The sequence below is a fragment of the Enhydra lutris genome, unplaced genomic scaffold (genome assembly GCF_002288905.1).
Source record: "Enhydra lutris kenyoni isolate GAN:26980312 unplaced genomic scaffold, ASM228890v2 scaffoldscaffold63, whole genome shotgun sequence".
Lineage (NCBI taxonomy): Eukaryota > Metazoa > Chordata > Mammalia > Carnivora > Mustelidae > Enhydra > Enhydra lutris.
The window spans coordinates 9,687,993-9,702,124 of NW_019154147.1; the positions used below are offsets into that span (position 1 = coordinate 9,687,993).

Here is a 14,132-nt window from a genome sequence, read left to right on the forward strand (position 1 = left end):
AGACACTTAAACTTCATAAAAAAAGAAATAAATGAAGAAAGCATCACAAAATTTTAGCATAATATTTCAGAGGAAAAATCCACCTGAGAGTAATAAATAGATTCTAATCCCTCTGTCACTATTTGTGCTACCTTAGGCTGTATATGGGTTTCCATTTTAGTTCCTATAAATTAACAATTCATAACAGAATCACATGGTTCATTGCTTACCATATGATTTTAATTCAAAAGATAAATTCTCATCCAAAATATAAATATTATCAAAAGAAGTAATCTGTCATTAACTGACAAGTGATAGAACAAATCAAAGGAAAAAGAAATTTTAGAATGTGGTCATTAAAAAGGTGAATCAAAACCTGAAATGAAAATTAAGTACAGAATAGGTCAACAAGGGAAGAAATGATGATCCTTGGGAGAGTAAAAAATTACAAAAGGATGTACATAATAAATTAGAAGATATTCTTCATGGAATAAGCATATTTGTCAGAAGCAAAGCACTGAAGTGGTTGAGAAGTTTGGCTTTACTTCTTAGAGAATTAGGAACTACTGAACATTTTTCTTTTTGTGCAGTAAACACTAAGGTTAGAGTGGTATTTATTCAAATTTGAATAATAATTTCTAAGTGTCCACTACATGTCAGTCTTGTTGTACATCACCCCCAGAAACTGTGGTAAACCCAAGAGGTACAATGGACCCACCACTAGTGACATGTGGGAAAAACCCCAGAGGTGCTATTAGGGCTGAATTAGCATGGGTACCACTAGACTTTACAGACACTACTCATTGTCAATATTACATCTACTGTTTGAAAACATACTTTAATCTTTAGAGTCTCTGTCCCAAAAAAGCTGTATTGTCCACTTTGAAAAGGCTCTTCCCAAGGCTCCCTTTATGTCCTGATTCCTCAGGCTGTAGATGAAGGGGTTCAGCATGGGGGTGACAACAGTGTACATCACAGCCATGACAGTCTCTTTAACAATAGAATTATTAGCTGATGGGCACAAATAGAGGCCAATGATTGTCCCATAGAAGAGAGACACCACAGAGAGGTGGGAGCCACAGGTGGAGAAGGTCTTGCGGATGCCCCTGGCAGAAGGGACCTTGAGGATGGAGGACACAATCCGTGCATAGGATGAAGAGATCAACAGAAATGGAACAATAATGATGAGCCCTCCCAAAATAAAGATTACCATTTCATTTATCTGAATGTCAGAGCAGGCCAACTTTAGCAGAGCTGACATATAGCAGAAAAAGTGAGGGATCACATTATCAGCACAGAAAGACAGCCGAGCCATGAGCAGGGTGTGCAATAATGAGATAAAAGTAGTCAGCAGCCAGGACAGCACCACCCAGGGACAGACAGAGCTTGGGGCTCATGATGGTGGTGTAGTGCAGAGGGAAGCAGATGGCCACGTAGTGGTCATAGGCCATGGCCACCAGGAGGAAGCTCTCCAGGTCTGCAAAAATCAGGAAGAAGTACATCTGGGTCAGGCAGCCAGCATAGGGGATGGATGGGACTTGGCTCTGCATGTTCTGCAGCAATTTGGGCATTGTGACAGACGAGAAGCAGAGGTCAGAGAAGGATAAATTGCTGAGAAACAAATACATGGGCGTGTGGAGGTGGGAGTCCAGGCGAATGAGGATGATGATGAGAAGGTTCCCCAGGACGGTGGTAACATACATGGCCAGGAACAGGGCATAGAACAGGTCTCGCTGCTTTGGATCAATGGGTAGGCCCAGGAGAATGAATTCTGAGACAGCAGTTTGGTTTCCCATTTTCACATTGCTTTTGTTTTACCTTTTTAAAATTAAGAATAATTTGTATGAAAGTGTGAATATGTATATGTGTATGTGTGTGTGTGTATGTATTCTCCCAAGCTGCCTCTCCACCAGCTTTATCTGGAGCAAGGAGTGTGCAAAACCAAGTGAGGCTCTACCACCTCATAACCATCAGCACCTGCATCCTTCTCACCAAAATGCACCCAGCACTCCTACTCCAAAGAAAAGCCCATCTATTTGTTTGCCCACCCAGTTTACACACACCCTCAACCACCCACCTCAGTGGTGGGGCAAAGGAGGTGATGAGCCAAAACTGATCTGAGCCCATGTTCTGCACCTGCCACAGCCTGGGAACCATTGAGAACCATGGGGGGTTCCCCAAACTGCAGAATGGCACGAAGGTCTGAGTTACTGCAGATTAGAAGGCACTAGATGTTCTCTCATCGTCAGTAGGCACTAGAACCCAGGCCCCAGAACTTCAGATCCAGTTCCAAACACTTGAACTACCAGAAAAATGGCTCCTCCACTTTAATTTCTTTGTTACCTGGATTAATACTCTCCTAACCCACATGAAAATCTTGTCTGTTTTCTCTTTCAAGACTTAAAAAAAAAAAAAAAGACTTGATTGACCCAGGGGACACTAGTTAGAAAAGCAAGAGTTAGAAGGGAGAAGGAATGAGATGGACAGCAGGGTAAGCAGCTGAGTTTGGGAGGACCCCAGTGTGCATTTAAGTGCTGGGCCCTGGAGCCAGTCAACCTGCGATCACCTTACTACACCCATACCTGTACCATGACCTGGCCAAGAAACTTTTTTTTAAATTTAATTTATTTAAAAAACAATTTTTTTCTCACCATATCACATACCCTCCCCAATGTCCCTCACCCAGCTACCCCCTCCCTCTTACCCCCTTCCCCTTCAGCAACCCTCAGTTTATTTCCTGAGATTAAGAGTCCCTTATGGTTTGTCTCCCTCTCTGGTTTTGTTTCATTTTTCCCTCCCTTCCCCTATGATCTTCTGTCTTTTTTCTCAAATTCCTTGTATCAGTGAGATCATATGATAATTGTCTTTCTCTGATTAACTTATTTCGCTCAGCATAATACCCTCTAGTTCCATCCACGTTGTTGCAAATGGCAAGATTTCAGGTTTTTTTGTGTGTGTGTGCTGGCCAAGAAACTTAATCTCCGTTAGTCAGAGTTCCCCAATCAGCTCAATAGGAACACAACAGTACCTAATTTATTCTGCCAAAGAAAGTTAAGACCAAGTGTGGCATTGGTAAGATTTACTACTGCCATCATTAAGTTCTGTGATGAGGATGCAGTATTTTCCCAAGTACCCCTACCCTCATCTCTATCCCCTACACTATCCATGAGCAGAACACCTTGGTGCAAGTGAAGTAAGTGGAAAGGGGTATTGTGGGGTGGAAGAAACTACTGGCCCAGAAGGGACAAACATTTGGAACCCAAAGAGTGAGGATTTCCTCTGAAGTTATGACTTAAATCTATCCCTAGCTAAAGATAATAATACTAGGATAACTCAATGGAGGGTGAGGAAAACTGGCTTCATGGAAAGGGGCTCCCAAAATGGTCTTTTACACTCTGTTTACCTCACCCCCAAGCAAAACATTTAGGAGCCCACAGGAATCAGACTCCATCATTTACTGTCCTGTGACCTTGGCAAATTGTTGAACTCTTCCAACCTTACGCTCCATCATTAATGCATCTTACCTACCTTGCAGAATTGCAGTTTGGAATGATTGGCGCTTGCAAAGTATAAAGTACTCCACAAACATACAATTTATTTTTTCCCACTAATAGCTCTGATGATTCCCAGTTATACTCAGAGACAGGAATCGCTGTTGAGAGAGGAAAACAATGAGGCTGATGACTTCTAAATCATCCTGCAAGAGTTTCACTGTATAATTATGGAATCTTAATTTAATCTGTTAAAGGGGATTTTTTGGAGTAACTACCTCTTCTGAACCCCCTCCCAGCTTACCCAGCTTGTCTTAGTGTGGCTCCAGAGCCTGCCTCCTGTTTGTTACTTCCCCTTCAGCTAGAGGCCCTGCCATTGTCTTCCAACTCCTCTCTTCTATAATGCTCTGACCCCTGGGATCCCTGGGTCCCAACGAAACTCATTATTAACAAACCCAGTCCTTCCATCCACCCTTACTCCTGCACATTTCTGAGTAAGTCATACCCTGAGACAAAATTCTGGGTTTACCCTAAGTCTGATCTCAAGAAAGCTTTCCCCAGCCATTACAGCCCACACTAATATCTCCCTTCTTTACCTTCTGCCAATATCTGTCCGCTACAACAGTTATCAGAGTCAAATACTGTAGCACTTGGTCACCACTGTTATATGTTGTCCAATGATTTCTTCCACATATACCAACCCTCTCTTCTCAGGTGGGCTTTAAGCCCCATGATAGCAAGCATTGTGTCAATTGATTCACCCAGGAAATCCTTAATCTATTAGTTCATTAATGCATTTCTTCTAGAAATATTTACTGGGTACCTACTATGTGCAAGGCACTGAGCTCACAACTGTGGGAAAAACCAAGGTAGACATGGTTCCTGCCCTCAAAGACCAGCTAGATAGCTGGCAGACGTGGTAACTAAACAAGCTACTGCCAAGCATCACAAATATTATCATAGGGAAAATACTAGATGTGTTAAGAGTGCATATTAAGGGGGTGCATGGGTGGCTCAATGGGTTAAAGCCTCTGCTTTCAGCTCAGGTCATGATCTCAGGGTCCTGGGATCGAGCCCTGCATCGGGCTCTCTGCTTCATGGGGAGCCTGCCTCCCCCTTTCTCTCTGCCTACTTGTGATCTTTCTCTGTTAAATAAATAAATAAAATCTTAAAAAAAAAAAAAAGAGTGCATATAAAGGACACCTAACCTTATCCATTAGGTCAGAGAAGACTTTTTTTTTAATGATGTTTAAGCAGAATCTGAGGAGTTCTCCAGAAAAAGAAAATGAAAGCATCTAGAGAGGAAATAGCATATGGAAAAACTCAGAGGTGAGAGAGCCTGGAGCTTTTTAAAGGCAAAGGAAGTTCAGCGTGGCTGAGGTATAGCGCATGTGCTAGGAAGCAGGCAGAAGATAAGGGTCATTGGAAGGAGGGAAGGTGAGCGATACAGTTTGGTTATTCCTCAAAATGTTAAACATAAAACTGCCATATGATCCAGCAGTTACCCTCCTTGGTATTGTAAGGGCCTATTCAGCCAGAGCGGCCCCACCTCGGTTGAACAGCCATTTTGTTGTTTATGCATTAAAACTTAAATTGACCCTGCCCCGCCCTCCCCCCCCACCAAGGGAAATTACTTAAAAGCAAGTCCAGGAAACCAGTCCCAGGTATCAAAGCCCAAATACAAGGGCCGGTCAGGTCAGGTGGAGATAACAGCCTGAATGCAGGGTTGAGTCGGGTCTGGTGGAGACATCCAATCAGTAAAGCGCGCCACCTAGCTACCAAGGAGTGTGGGCTCCGCTTTTGGGCACCAATTCTCACCAAGGTGTTAGGCTAGTTCAAATGTCTACTATGGGGTGAATTGTAGTTCAATTGGCCACCTGTGTGGGACCTAGCATGACTGTGCAGCTTTCTCTGTGTATTGCAATCTCATTGGCTACCTGTGTATGGCCAGGCCCAACCACATGGCCTTTGCTCTATAAAAGTTAGTCTGTGAGGCAGGGAGGGGTAGCACTCTCTCGGCCCGACGGTTTGATTCTCGATGCTCGGTGCAAAATAAAGCTTTGCTTGACCTTCGCTTTGTATCAGGCTCGCTCTTTTAATCACGGACCCATTATTGGGGGACCCAACAGTATATACCTAAAAAACTGAAGTACTAACAAATACATGAATGTTCAGAGCAGCACCAGTCACAACAGCCCCAATGTGGAAACCACCATCAACTGATGACTGGATAAAGAACGTGGTGTATCCAGACAGTGGAATATTTTTCAGCAATGAAATAAAGTACTGTTACATACCATAATATGAATAAACCTTGAAAACATTATGCCAATTAAAAGAAGACAATCCCAAGAGCAACATATTATATGATATGATTTATATGAAATATCAAGAACAGGCAAATCCACCAAGTAAGCTGATGATTGCTAGGGAAAAATGGGTAGTGATCGTTAATGAGATTTTTTGGGGGGGTTATGAAAATGTTCTAAAATTGATTATGGTGATGGTTACACAATTCTGAGTATATAAAAATTAATTGTATACTTTAAATGGGTAAATGGTATAGTATGTGAATTATATGTTAACAAACATCTAATAAAAAACAAATGTTTTTTTAAAAAGATTTTATTTATTTATTTGACAGAGACACAGGGAGAGAGGGAACACAAACAGGGGGAGTGGGAGAGGGAGAAGCAGGCTTCCTGCTGAGCAGGGAGCCTGATGTAGAGCTCAATCCCAGGAGCCTGGGATCGGGACCTGAGCCAAGGCAGATGCTTAACAACTGAGCCACACATGTGTCCCCCCCCACCAAAACCAAGTCTTTATCATTGGAGAAATTTGTATATAGATTGTATTAAATATATGTATATTAATGTTTAATATCTCAGGTGTGATAATGGTATTGTAATTATGTATGAAAATGTTCTTGTTTCTAGGAGACCCTAAATGCTGAATTTGGTGGCTGTCTTGATGACTGAAAGTTATCTTAAATAGATCAGCCATTTTAGGGCGCCTGGGTGGCTCAGTGGGTTAAAGCCTCTGCCTTCAGCTCAGGTCATGGTCCCAGGGTCCTGGGATCGAGGCCCGCATCGGGCTCTCTGCTCAGCAGGGAGCCTGCTTCCTCCCCTTTCTCTCTCTGCCTGCCTCTCTGCCTACTTGTGATCTCTCTCTGTCAAATAAATAAATAAAATCTTTAAAAAAAAAAAAAGATCAGCCATTTTACTTATTTTTTTAAGTTTTTAATTTCTTTTAACATATAGTGTTACATTAATTTCAGGTGTAGAATATAGTGATTCAACATGGATCAGCCATTTTAAAAAGAAGAAGAAGAAAAGGAGAGAAAGAAAGAGGAAGGGGGGATGGGGGTAATGATTAGAAGGGAGAGAGAGTTTGATATGTGCTATAAATATGAATGAATGAGATATGAACAGATTTGAGCAACTGATGGAGTATAAACAAAACAAACTAATTTGAAATTAAGCTTGTAGCTTTTGTTTTGAATGTCATAGGTGTAATGACACAGGATTTTATCTCTTAAAATCTCTATTCCCACATTTCACTATTAAAATAGAAATTCAATCATTTATATATTTGTCAATTATGTGGTCATTCAATTATCAAATGTTAGTTTTTCAATTTTCTTTTTCCTGGTTATCATTGAAGTCAAACATCTTTTCATACTGTTTATTCTTCATGAATTTTCTTTTTTTCATTAACATATAATGTTTTGTTTGTTTCAGGGGTACAGGTCTGTGATTCATTAGTCTTACACAATTCACAGTGCGCACTACAGCACATACCCTCTCCAGTGTACATCACCCAGCCACCCATCCCTCCCACACCCCTCCACTCCATCAACCCCCAGTTTGTTTCCTGAGATCTTCATGGATTTTCTGTTAATATTTTTTTAAAGATTTTATTTATTTATTTGACAGAGATCACAAGTAGACAGAGAGGCAGGCAGAGAGAGAGAGACAGAGGAGGAAGCAGGCTCCCTGCCGAGCAGAGAGCCCGATGTGGGGCTCGATCACAGGACCCTGGGATCATGACCTGAGCCGAAGGCAGAGGCTTTAACCCACTGAGCCACCCAGGTGCCCCTCTGTTAATATTTTTTATGTATTAAGTTTTTATTCTAATTTCAGTATAGTTAACATAGACTGTTATATTAATTTCAGGTATACAATGTAATGATTTAACAATTCAATACATCACCCAGTGCTCATTACAACTCTTTAATCCCCATCACCTATTTCACTCATCCTCCTGCTCACTTCCCCTCTGGTAACCATCAGTTCTCTGTAGTTAAGAGGCTGAAAAATATTCCATTGTGTGTATATATTTACCATATTTTTTTTTTATCCATTCACCTACTGATGGACAATTGAGCTGCTTCCATCATTTGGTTATTGTAAATATGCTGCTATAAATATATGGATGTGTGTATCCCTTTGTCCCTTTGAATTCGTGTTTTGGTATTTTGGGAGGTAAATAGTCGTGCGTATTGGGTCATAGGACAGTTCCACTTTTAACTTTTTGAGAAAACTCCATACTGTTTTCCACAGTGGTTGCACCAGTTTGCATTCCACCAAGAGTGCAAGAGGCTTCCTTTTTCTCCACATCCTTGTCAGCTCTTGTTGCTTCTTGTGTTGCTGATTTTTAGCCCTTCTGACAGGTGTGAGGTGATAGTTCACTGTATTTTTGATTTGGATTTCCCTAATAGTGAGTGATGTTAAGCATCTTTTCACATGTTTGTTAGCCATCTGTATGTCTTCTTTTTGCTTTTTTTTTAAGATTTTATTTATTTATTTGACAGATCACAAGTAGGCAGAGAGATAGGCAGAAGGAGAGAGAGAGGGAAGCAGACTCCCTGCTGAGCAGAGAGCCCAATGTGGGGCTCGATCCCAGGACCCTGGGATCATGACCTGAGCCGAAGGCAGAGACTTTAACCCACTGAGCCACCCAGGTCCCCCTTTTTGCTTGTTTTTAATTGGATTATTTGGTTTTGGGGTGTTGAGTTGTATCAGTTCTTTATTTTGAAAACCAACCCTTTATCAGATATGTCACTTGCAAATATCTTCTTCCATTCTGTTGGTTGCATTTTAGTTTCATTGGTTGTTTCCTTTGCTGTGCAGAAGCTTTTCATTTTGATGTAGTACCAATAGTTTATTTTTGCTTTTATAACCCCTACCGCAGGAGACATATGTAGAAAAATGTTGCTACAGCAGATCTCAAGAAATATCACTGCCTTTCCTCTCTTCTAGGATTTTTATGCTTTCAGGGCTCACAGTTAGGTCTTTAGTTCATTTTGAATTTATTTTTGTGTATGCTTTAGGAAAGTGGTCCGGTTTCCTTCTTCTGCATGTGGCTGTCCAGTTTTGCCAACACCATTTGTTGAAGAGACTGTATTATTCCTATTAGATATTCTTTCTTCCTTTATCAAAGATTAAGTGACCATATAATTGTGGGTTTATTTTGGGGTTTTATGTTCTACTCCATTGATCTGTGTATCTATTTTTGTGCCAGTACCTACAGTTTTGATTGCTGCAGCTTTGTAATATAACTTGAAATCTGGAATTGTTACACCTCCAGGTTTGTTTTCCTTTTTCAAGATTGCTTTGGCTATTCAAGGCATTCAGTTTGTTTTATTTTTTATGACTTGTAAGTGTTCTTTGTATATTCTGAATTTTAATCTTGTGTTTTAGGCATATTACTGTCTGTCAATTTTCCTTCAAGTTTGTTTATGTTATCTTTTGTCTTAGATAAGTTTCCTCTTTTTATGTGGTCAAATGTGTCAAACATCAATATAAGCTTGTCAGTTTCCACAAAAATAATTCTTTTGAGAATTTAACTTGGATTGTATTGAATGTATTAGGATAACTGATGCTGTTAAAATAATGAGGTTTCAAAACTCATCAAAATGCACAATTTTAAATGGATCTACTTTAGTGTATAAAATTACTCTCCCCAATCTGTTTAAAAGGAGACATCCAGGGTCATTGTGTATGTCCACTATTGTGGTGTTCTTTAATATCTTTCAGTAGTTTTAAAATTTTCTTCTTATATTATTGCACATAAATTCCATGGCTATTGAGAATAGGGTCTATTTTTCATTTTCCTGTTAACGGAATTTTCTGTTATGGAGGAAAGTGCATTAATTTAATCTTTTTTTCTTGTCACTATATATCTGTTGTATGATGGCACTGAGATTTCAGTATTTATCCATTATAGAAATTAGTGTTACCTTAGTTGCCTCATGGATACAATAAGCTATTTTAAGAAATACAATATTAAGCGAAAATGTATCATGAAAGATTGTATGGCTGTTCTGGTAACTGAGTATAAAGTGACATAAATGAAGATATAGAAGAAAGGACAAAGAGCAGATTTGAAGGAACATGAAGAGTTCAATATTGTGCATGTTGAGCTTGAACAGTTCATAGAGCCTCAAGTGGAGATATCCAAAGGGCAGATGACAGTAACAGTTTGGACAAAGTCTTGACTTCAGACAGAGAGGTGGAGGTCACCAGAATGTACTTGAGGATGAAAATGGTGCGTTTGGATGCCATAGCTTAGAGAGGACAACTGAGGACACAAATGGACTGAGGTTGGAAAACTAGTCCATGCCATAAATGGAGCTAAGAGAGTTTTGGTTTCCGGGTTTTTTTTTGGGGGGGGGTTGTTTTATTTGGTTTAGTTTGGGTTTGTTATTAACGGGTGCTCTCTTTCTTTCTAAAGTGAAAGCCTATGAAAAGAAATAATAAAATCACAATTTGGGATATTACATAGATTCAACAATTGACACACTGTGTGACTTGACAAGAAATTGAGCAACATGCTTTTCAGTCTACAAAATAATAACCATATCTATTCCTTGGGATTGTCATGAGGTTCAGGGTAGGATAAAAACATAGATACAAAGTTCTTTTATGAACCAATTATATAAATTACTGAACAGAAAGTACCAAATAGAAAAGAGGCATCCTTAAACTCTGAACTTATTTACTAGCTTTCAACTTCTTTCCCCATTCCTGGGGAAAATTTTAGGTCCCCTCGGTATTTCTTATTCCCAGGTAAAGACAAAATAGACTCTTGTAGCAAGGGCTAGAAAAATCCATTTCAGCTCAGGCCAGTCAGAAAACAGAGAAGACATGAAAACAAATAAGGAGAGGGGGAAGGTTAAGAGATAAAATGATGTGAATCTTATGCAGAGAGAGGTAACTAGGAGACATTAAGAGGGAGGCTGGGAGGTGGAGATTCTGGATCTCATTTAGTATTGACCTTAGAGTATAGAGAATTATTTTATAAAATTATACCACAATGAAAGCAGAGTTCTGGCTTAAAAAAGGAACATAGTCTCCCATGAAAAATTAGTTAAAGAATATAAGGCATGAAGATCGTTTGAAACAGGAATTCTTAAACTATACTTTGCCAGAATCACCTGGGGAACACAAAGAGGAAGGCTTAGCCAGCAGGTCACCAAGACCTCTCTCCCCTAGTTCAACTGAATAGCTCAATTTCATCTCTTTTACATATTGAATAACTACCATATCATTTTAACAGAATGTTTCCACGGTAAGGAAAAAAATCTGGAATAATACTCCAAAATTATTGTATCTACTAGATAGAAATATGTAAAAATATAAAATGTTACCATCATGCAGAGAAGATAATGTTCTTTCTACAAAAGACTCTTCCCAGGGCTCCCTTCATGTCTCTGTTTCTCAAGCTATAGATGAAGGGATTCAGCATGGGGGTGACCACAGTGTACATCATGGCCATGACAGTCTCCTTAACAGTAGAATTATTAGCTGATGGGCATAAATAGAGACCAATAATTGTCCCATAGAACAGTGACACCACAGAGAGGTGGGAGCCACAGGTGGAGAAGGCTTTGTGAATACCCCTAGCAGAAGGGACCTTGAGGATGGAGGACACGATCCTTGCATAAGACATGATGATGAGCAGGAATGGGATGATGACAACAAGCCCTCCCATGATGAATATCACCAACTCATTAACTCGAGTGTCAGAGCAGGCCAGCTTCAGCAGAGCAGACAAATCACAGAAAAAGTGGGGGACTTTGTTGTCTGCACAAAACCACAATCTGGCCATGAGCAGAGTGTGTAACATAGCATGGAACATGGTCAGCACCCAGGAAAGCACCACCAGGGAGAGACAGAGCTTGGGGCTCATGATGGTGGTATAGTGCAGAGGGAAGCAGATGGCCACGTAGCGGTCATAGGCCATGGCCACCAAGAGGAAGCTCTCCAGGTCTCCAAAAAACAGGAAGAAGTACATCTGGGTCAGGCAGCCAGCATAGGGGATGGATGGGACTTGGCTCTGCATGTTCTGCAGCAATTTGGGCATTGTGACAGACGAGAAGCAGAGGTCAGAGAAGGATAAATTGCTGAGAAACAAATACATGGGCGTGTGGAGGTGGGAGTCCAGGCGAATGAGGATGATGATGAGAAGGTTCCCCAGGACGGTGGTAACATACATGGCCAGGAACAGGGCATAAAACAGGTCTCGCTGATCTGAATCAATGGGCAGGCCCAGGAGGACAAATTCTGAGATGACAGTTTGATTCTTTCTTGTCATTCTCTGTCTTCAGTATCTTTAGGAGGAAAAAAGTGTCCATTAAAACATGAATTTAAAACCGAACATATTTCTGTGATACATAATCTATTAGGTGCTCTGTAAAGATACTTTATATAATTCTCATCACAATAATTACCATTTCTATACTCCAAATCTCTAAGGACAGAATCTCTATGATCAGAAATGACTTTTCATCACTTCCTTTTAACAATGTTCCAAAATTTTAAAAAAGATTTTATTTTTTTATTTGATAGAGACACAGCGAGAGAGGGAATACAAGCAGAGGGAGTAGGAGAAGGAGGAGCAGGATTCCTGCCCAGCAGGGAGCCTGATGTGGGGTTTCATCCCAGGTCCCTCGGTTCATAACCTGAGACACTTAATGACTGAGCCACCTAGGCACCCCAACAATATTCCAACTTTTATAAAACACTCTTATCCATTGCTTCCTGAGACACTTATATATTGATTTTCCTCATACCTATCTTACCAGGCATCCTAAGTAACTCTAGTTTGTTTTGTCAAACTCTTCATGTTGATGTCTCAGGAGTTTTTCCTAAACACTGTTCTCTTATAATGCTACATATAGAATGAAGAAAAACTAATCTACTCCAAAGGATTTGATTACCGTTTAAACCTCAGGTGTAAATGACTCTAATCTATAAAACTGTGTACCTAGTTGCTTAATAATTATCTTCCCTTAGACTTTTCACATGCATTTTAAGCTCGGCAGATCCTAAAAGAAACTCAGGATCTCAAACCCCCCCTTCTCCCAATTCCAATTCCTTCCTCCTCTACTTACCCACATCTCGGTAAAAGATATCAAAATGCAAATCATACACCTGAGAGTTTTCTTCCCTTCCATCCTTTCTCTCATCCTCAATATCCAGTTTTTCAACATGTCTTTAAGATTCTGCCACATTAAACCTCTTTCTCATTCATCCATTCTTTCTCTCAACCATCACTATTCTGGCTGGGCTGACATCATGTCTTGTCTGTACTATTGGAATAACCTCTTCCCTCTTCACTCTTCTCCCTGCTCCACACTTGGACACTCTCTCCTTCAATATCTTTCATCCACACTGTGGCATTCTAAGATGAAAATCTGATCATCATTCTCCCTAAAGTCTTCACGGATTCTCATTGCTCTTAAGGAAAAGACAAAATTCCTCTCAAGGGAATTGCACAAAAGGTGCTTCAAGACCTGACCCTTGCTGACTTCCACAGCTTCACCTGGCCCCATAGTGACACTCACATTCACCTCTCCAGAAATCCTGGGCTTGAAAGGCACAATTTCTTGCCTGCAGCCTTTTCTACTTGCTGCTCCCCCTGCCTAGCATCTTCCTCTCTCTGCTCCCTCTTCAACTGGTTTGTTCCTACTTACCCTTCAGCCATATTACATGTCATTTACTCAGCTGTATCTCTCCTGGCCCCCTTGCCCAGACCAAGTAAGAACCTGCTACTATGTTTTTCAGGCATCCCATACTTGTCCCTCAAGCACTGAATGCCCAGGAGATTGGTTACAGCTGTTCTCCCTATTGGATTGTAAACATGCAGGAAAGGCCACGTCTGTCTTCACGGCTGCAGAAGTGTCAGCACCTGGCACAGTGCCTCATTATAGCACTGTGTTATGTTTCGTAAATATTCATTGGCTGTACTTCAGGCTGAGACATGCATTCTTTCAAATTTACAGACAGCAAACTCCTATTATGTTAAAATACTCATTCCTATTGAATCCTCTCAGAACAAGTACTCATTAGCTTCAACCATTTAGCACTAAATTTGTCACTATGTTACAGATTTATTAATGTAACACTGTACCCATGGAAAGTGTTGGGGTACCTCAGATAAGACTACCCTTTTCATGACTACAGATGATAAGATAATAGAGACATATTATCAGATATATAGATATATAAACATAGATATAGATAAAGATATAATCTCCCATTGGTTCTATTTCTCTGGAGAACCCTAATACACCTCAATGTGTCTAAAAGGTGACAAAGCAGAGAACTATCAAGAGATGTGGGAGGCTCCTTCATTAAAGACTGAACTGAATCCACC

At 40.4% G+C, this 14,132-nt stretch overlaps 1 protein-coding gene and 1 pseudogene across 1 annotated transcript; both read right to left on the reverse strand.

Moving 5' to 3' along the window:
• Positions 1 to 817: 817 nt before the first annotated feature.
• On the reverse strand, positions 818 to 2,136 carry LOC111158794 (annotated as a pseudogene).
• Positions 2,137 to 11,123: 8,987 nt separating this feature from the next.
• LOC111158812 (olfactory receptor-like protein DTMT) lies at positions 11,124 to 12,068 on the reverse strand. The gene has a single exon (XM_022521084.1). The coding sequence runs from the start codon at positions 12,066 to 12,068 to the stop codon at positions 11,124 to 11,126; it is 945 nt and encodes a 314-aa protein (XP_022376792.1).
• Positions 12,069 to 14,132: the final 2,064 nt, after the last annotated feature.

Excerpts from the sequence above, each read along its gene's own strand:
- LOC111158812 (XM_022521084.1), bottom strand. The coding sequence starts at position 12,068 with ATGACAAGAAAGAATCAAACTGTCATCTCAGAATTTGTCCTCCTGGGC.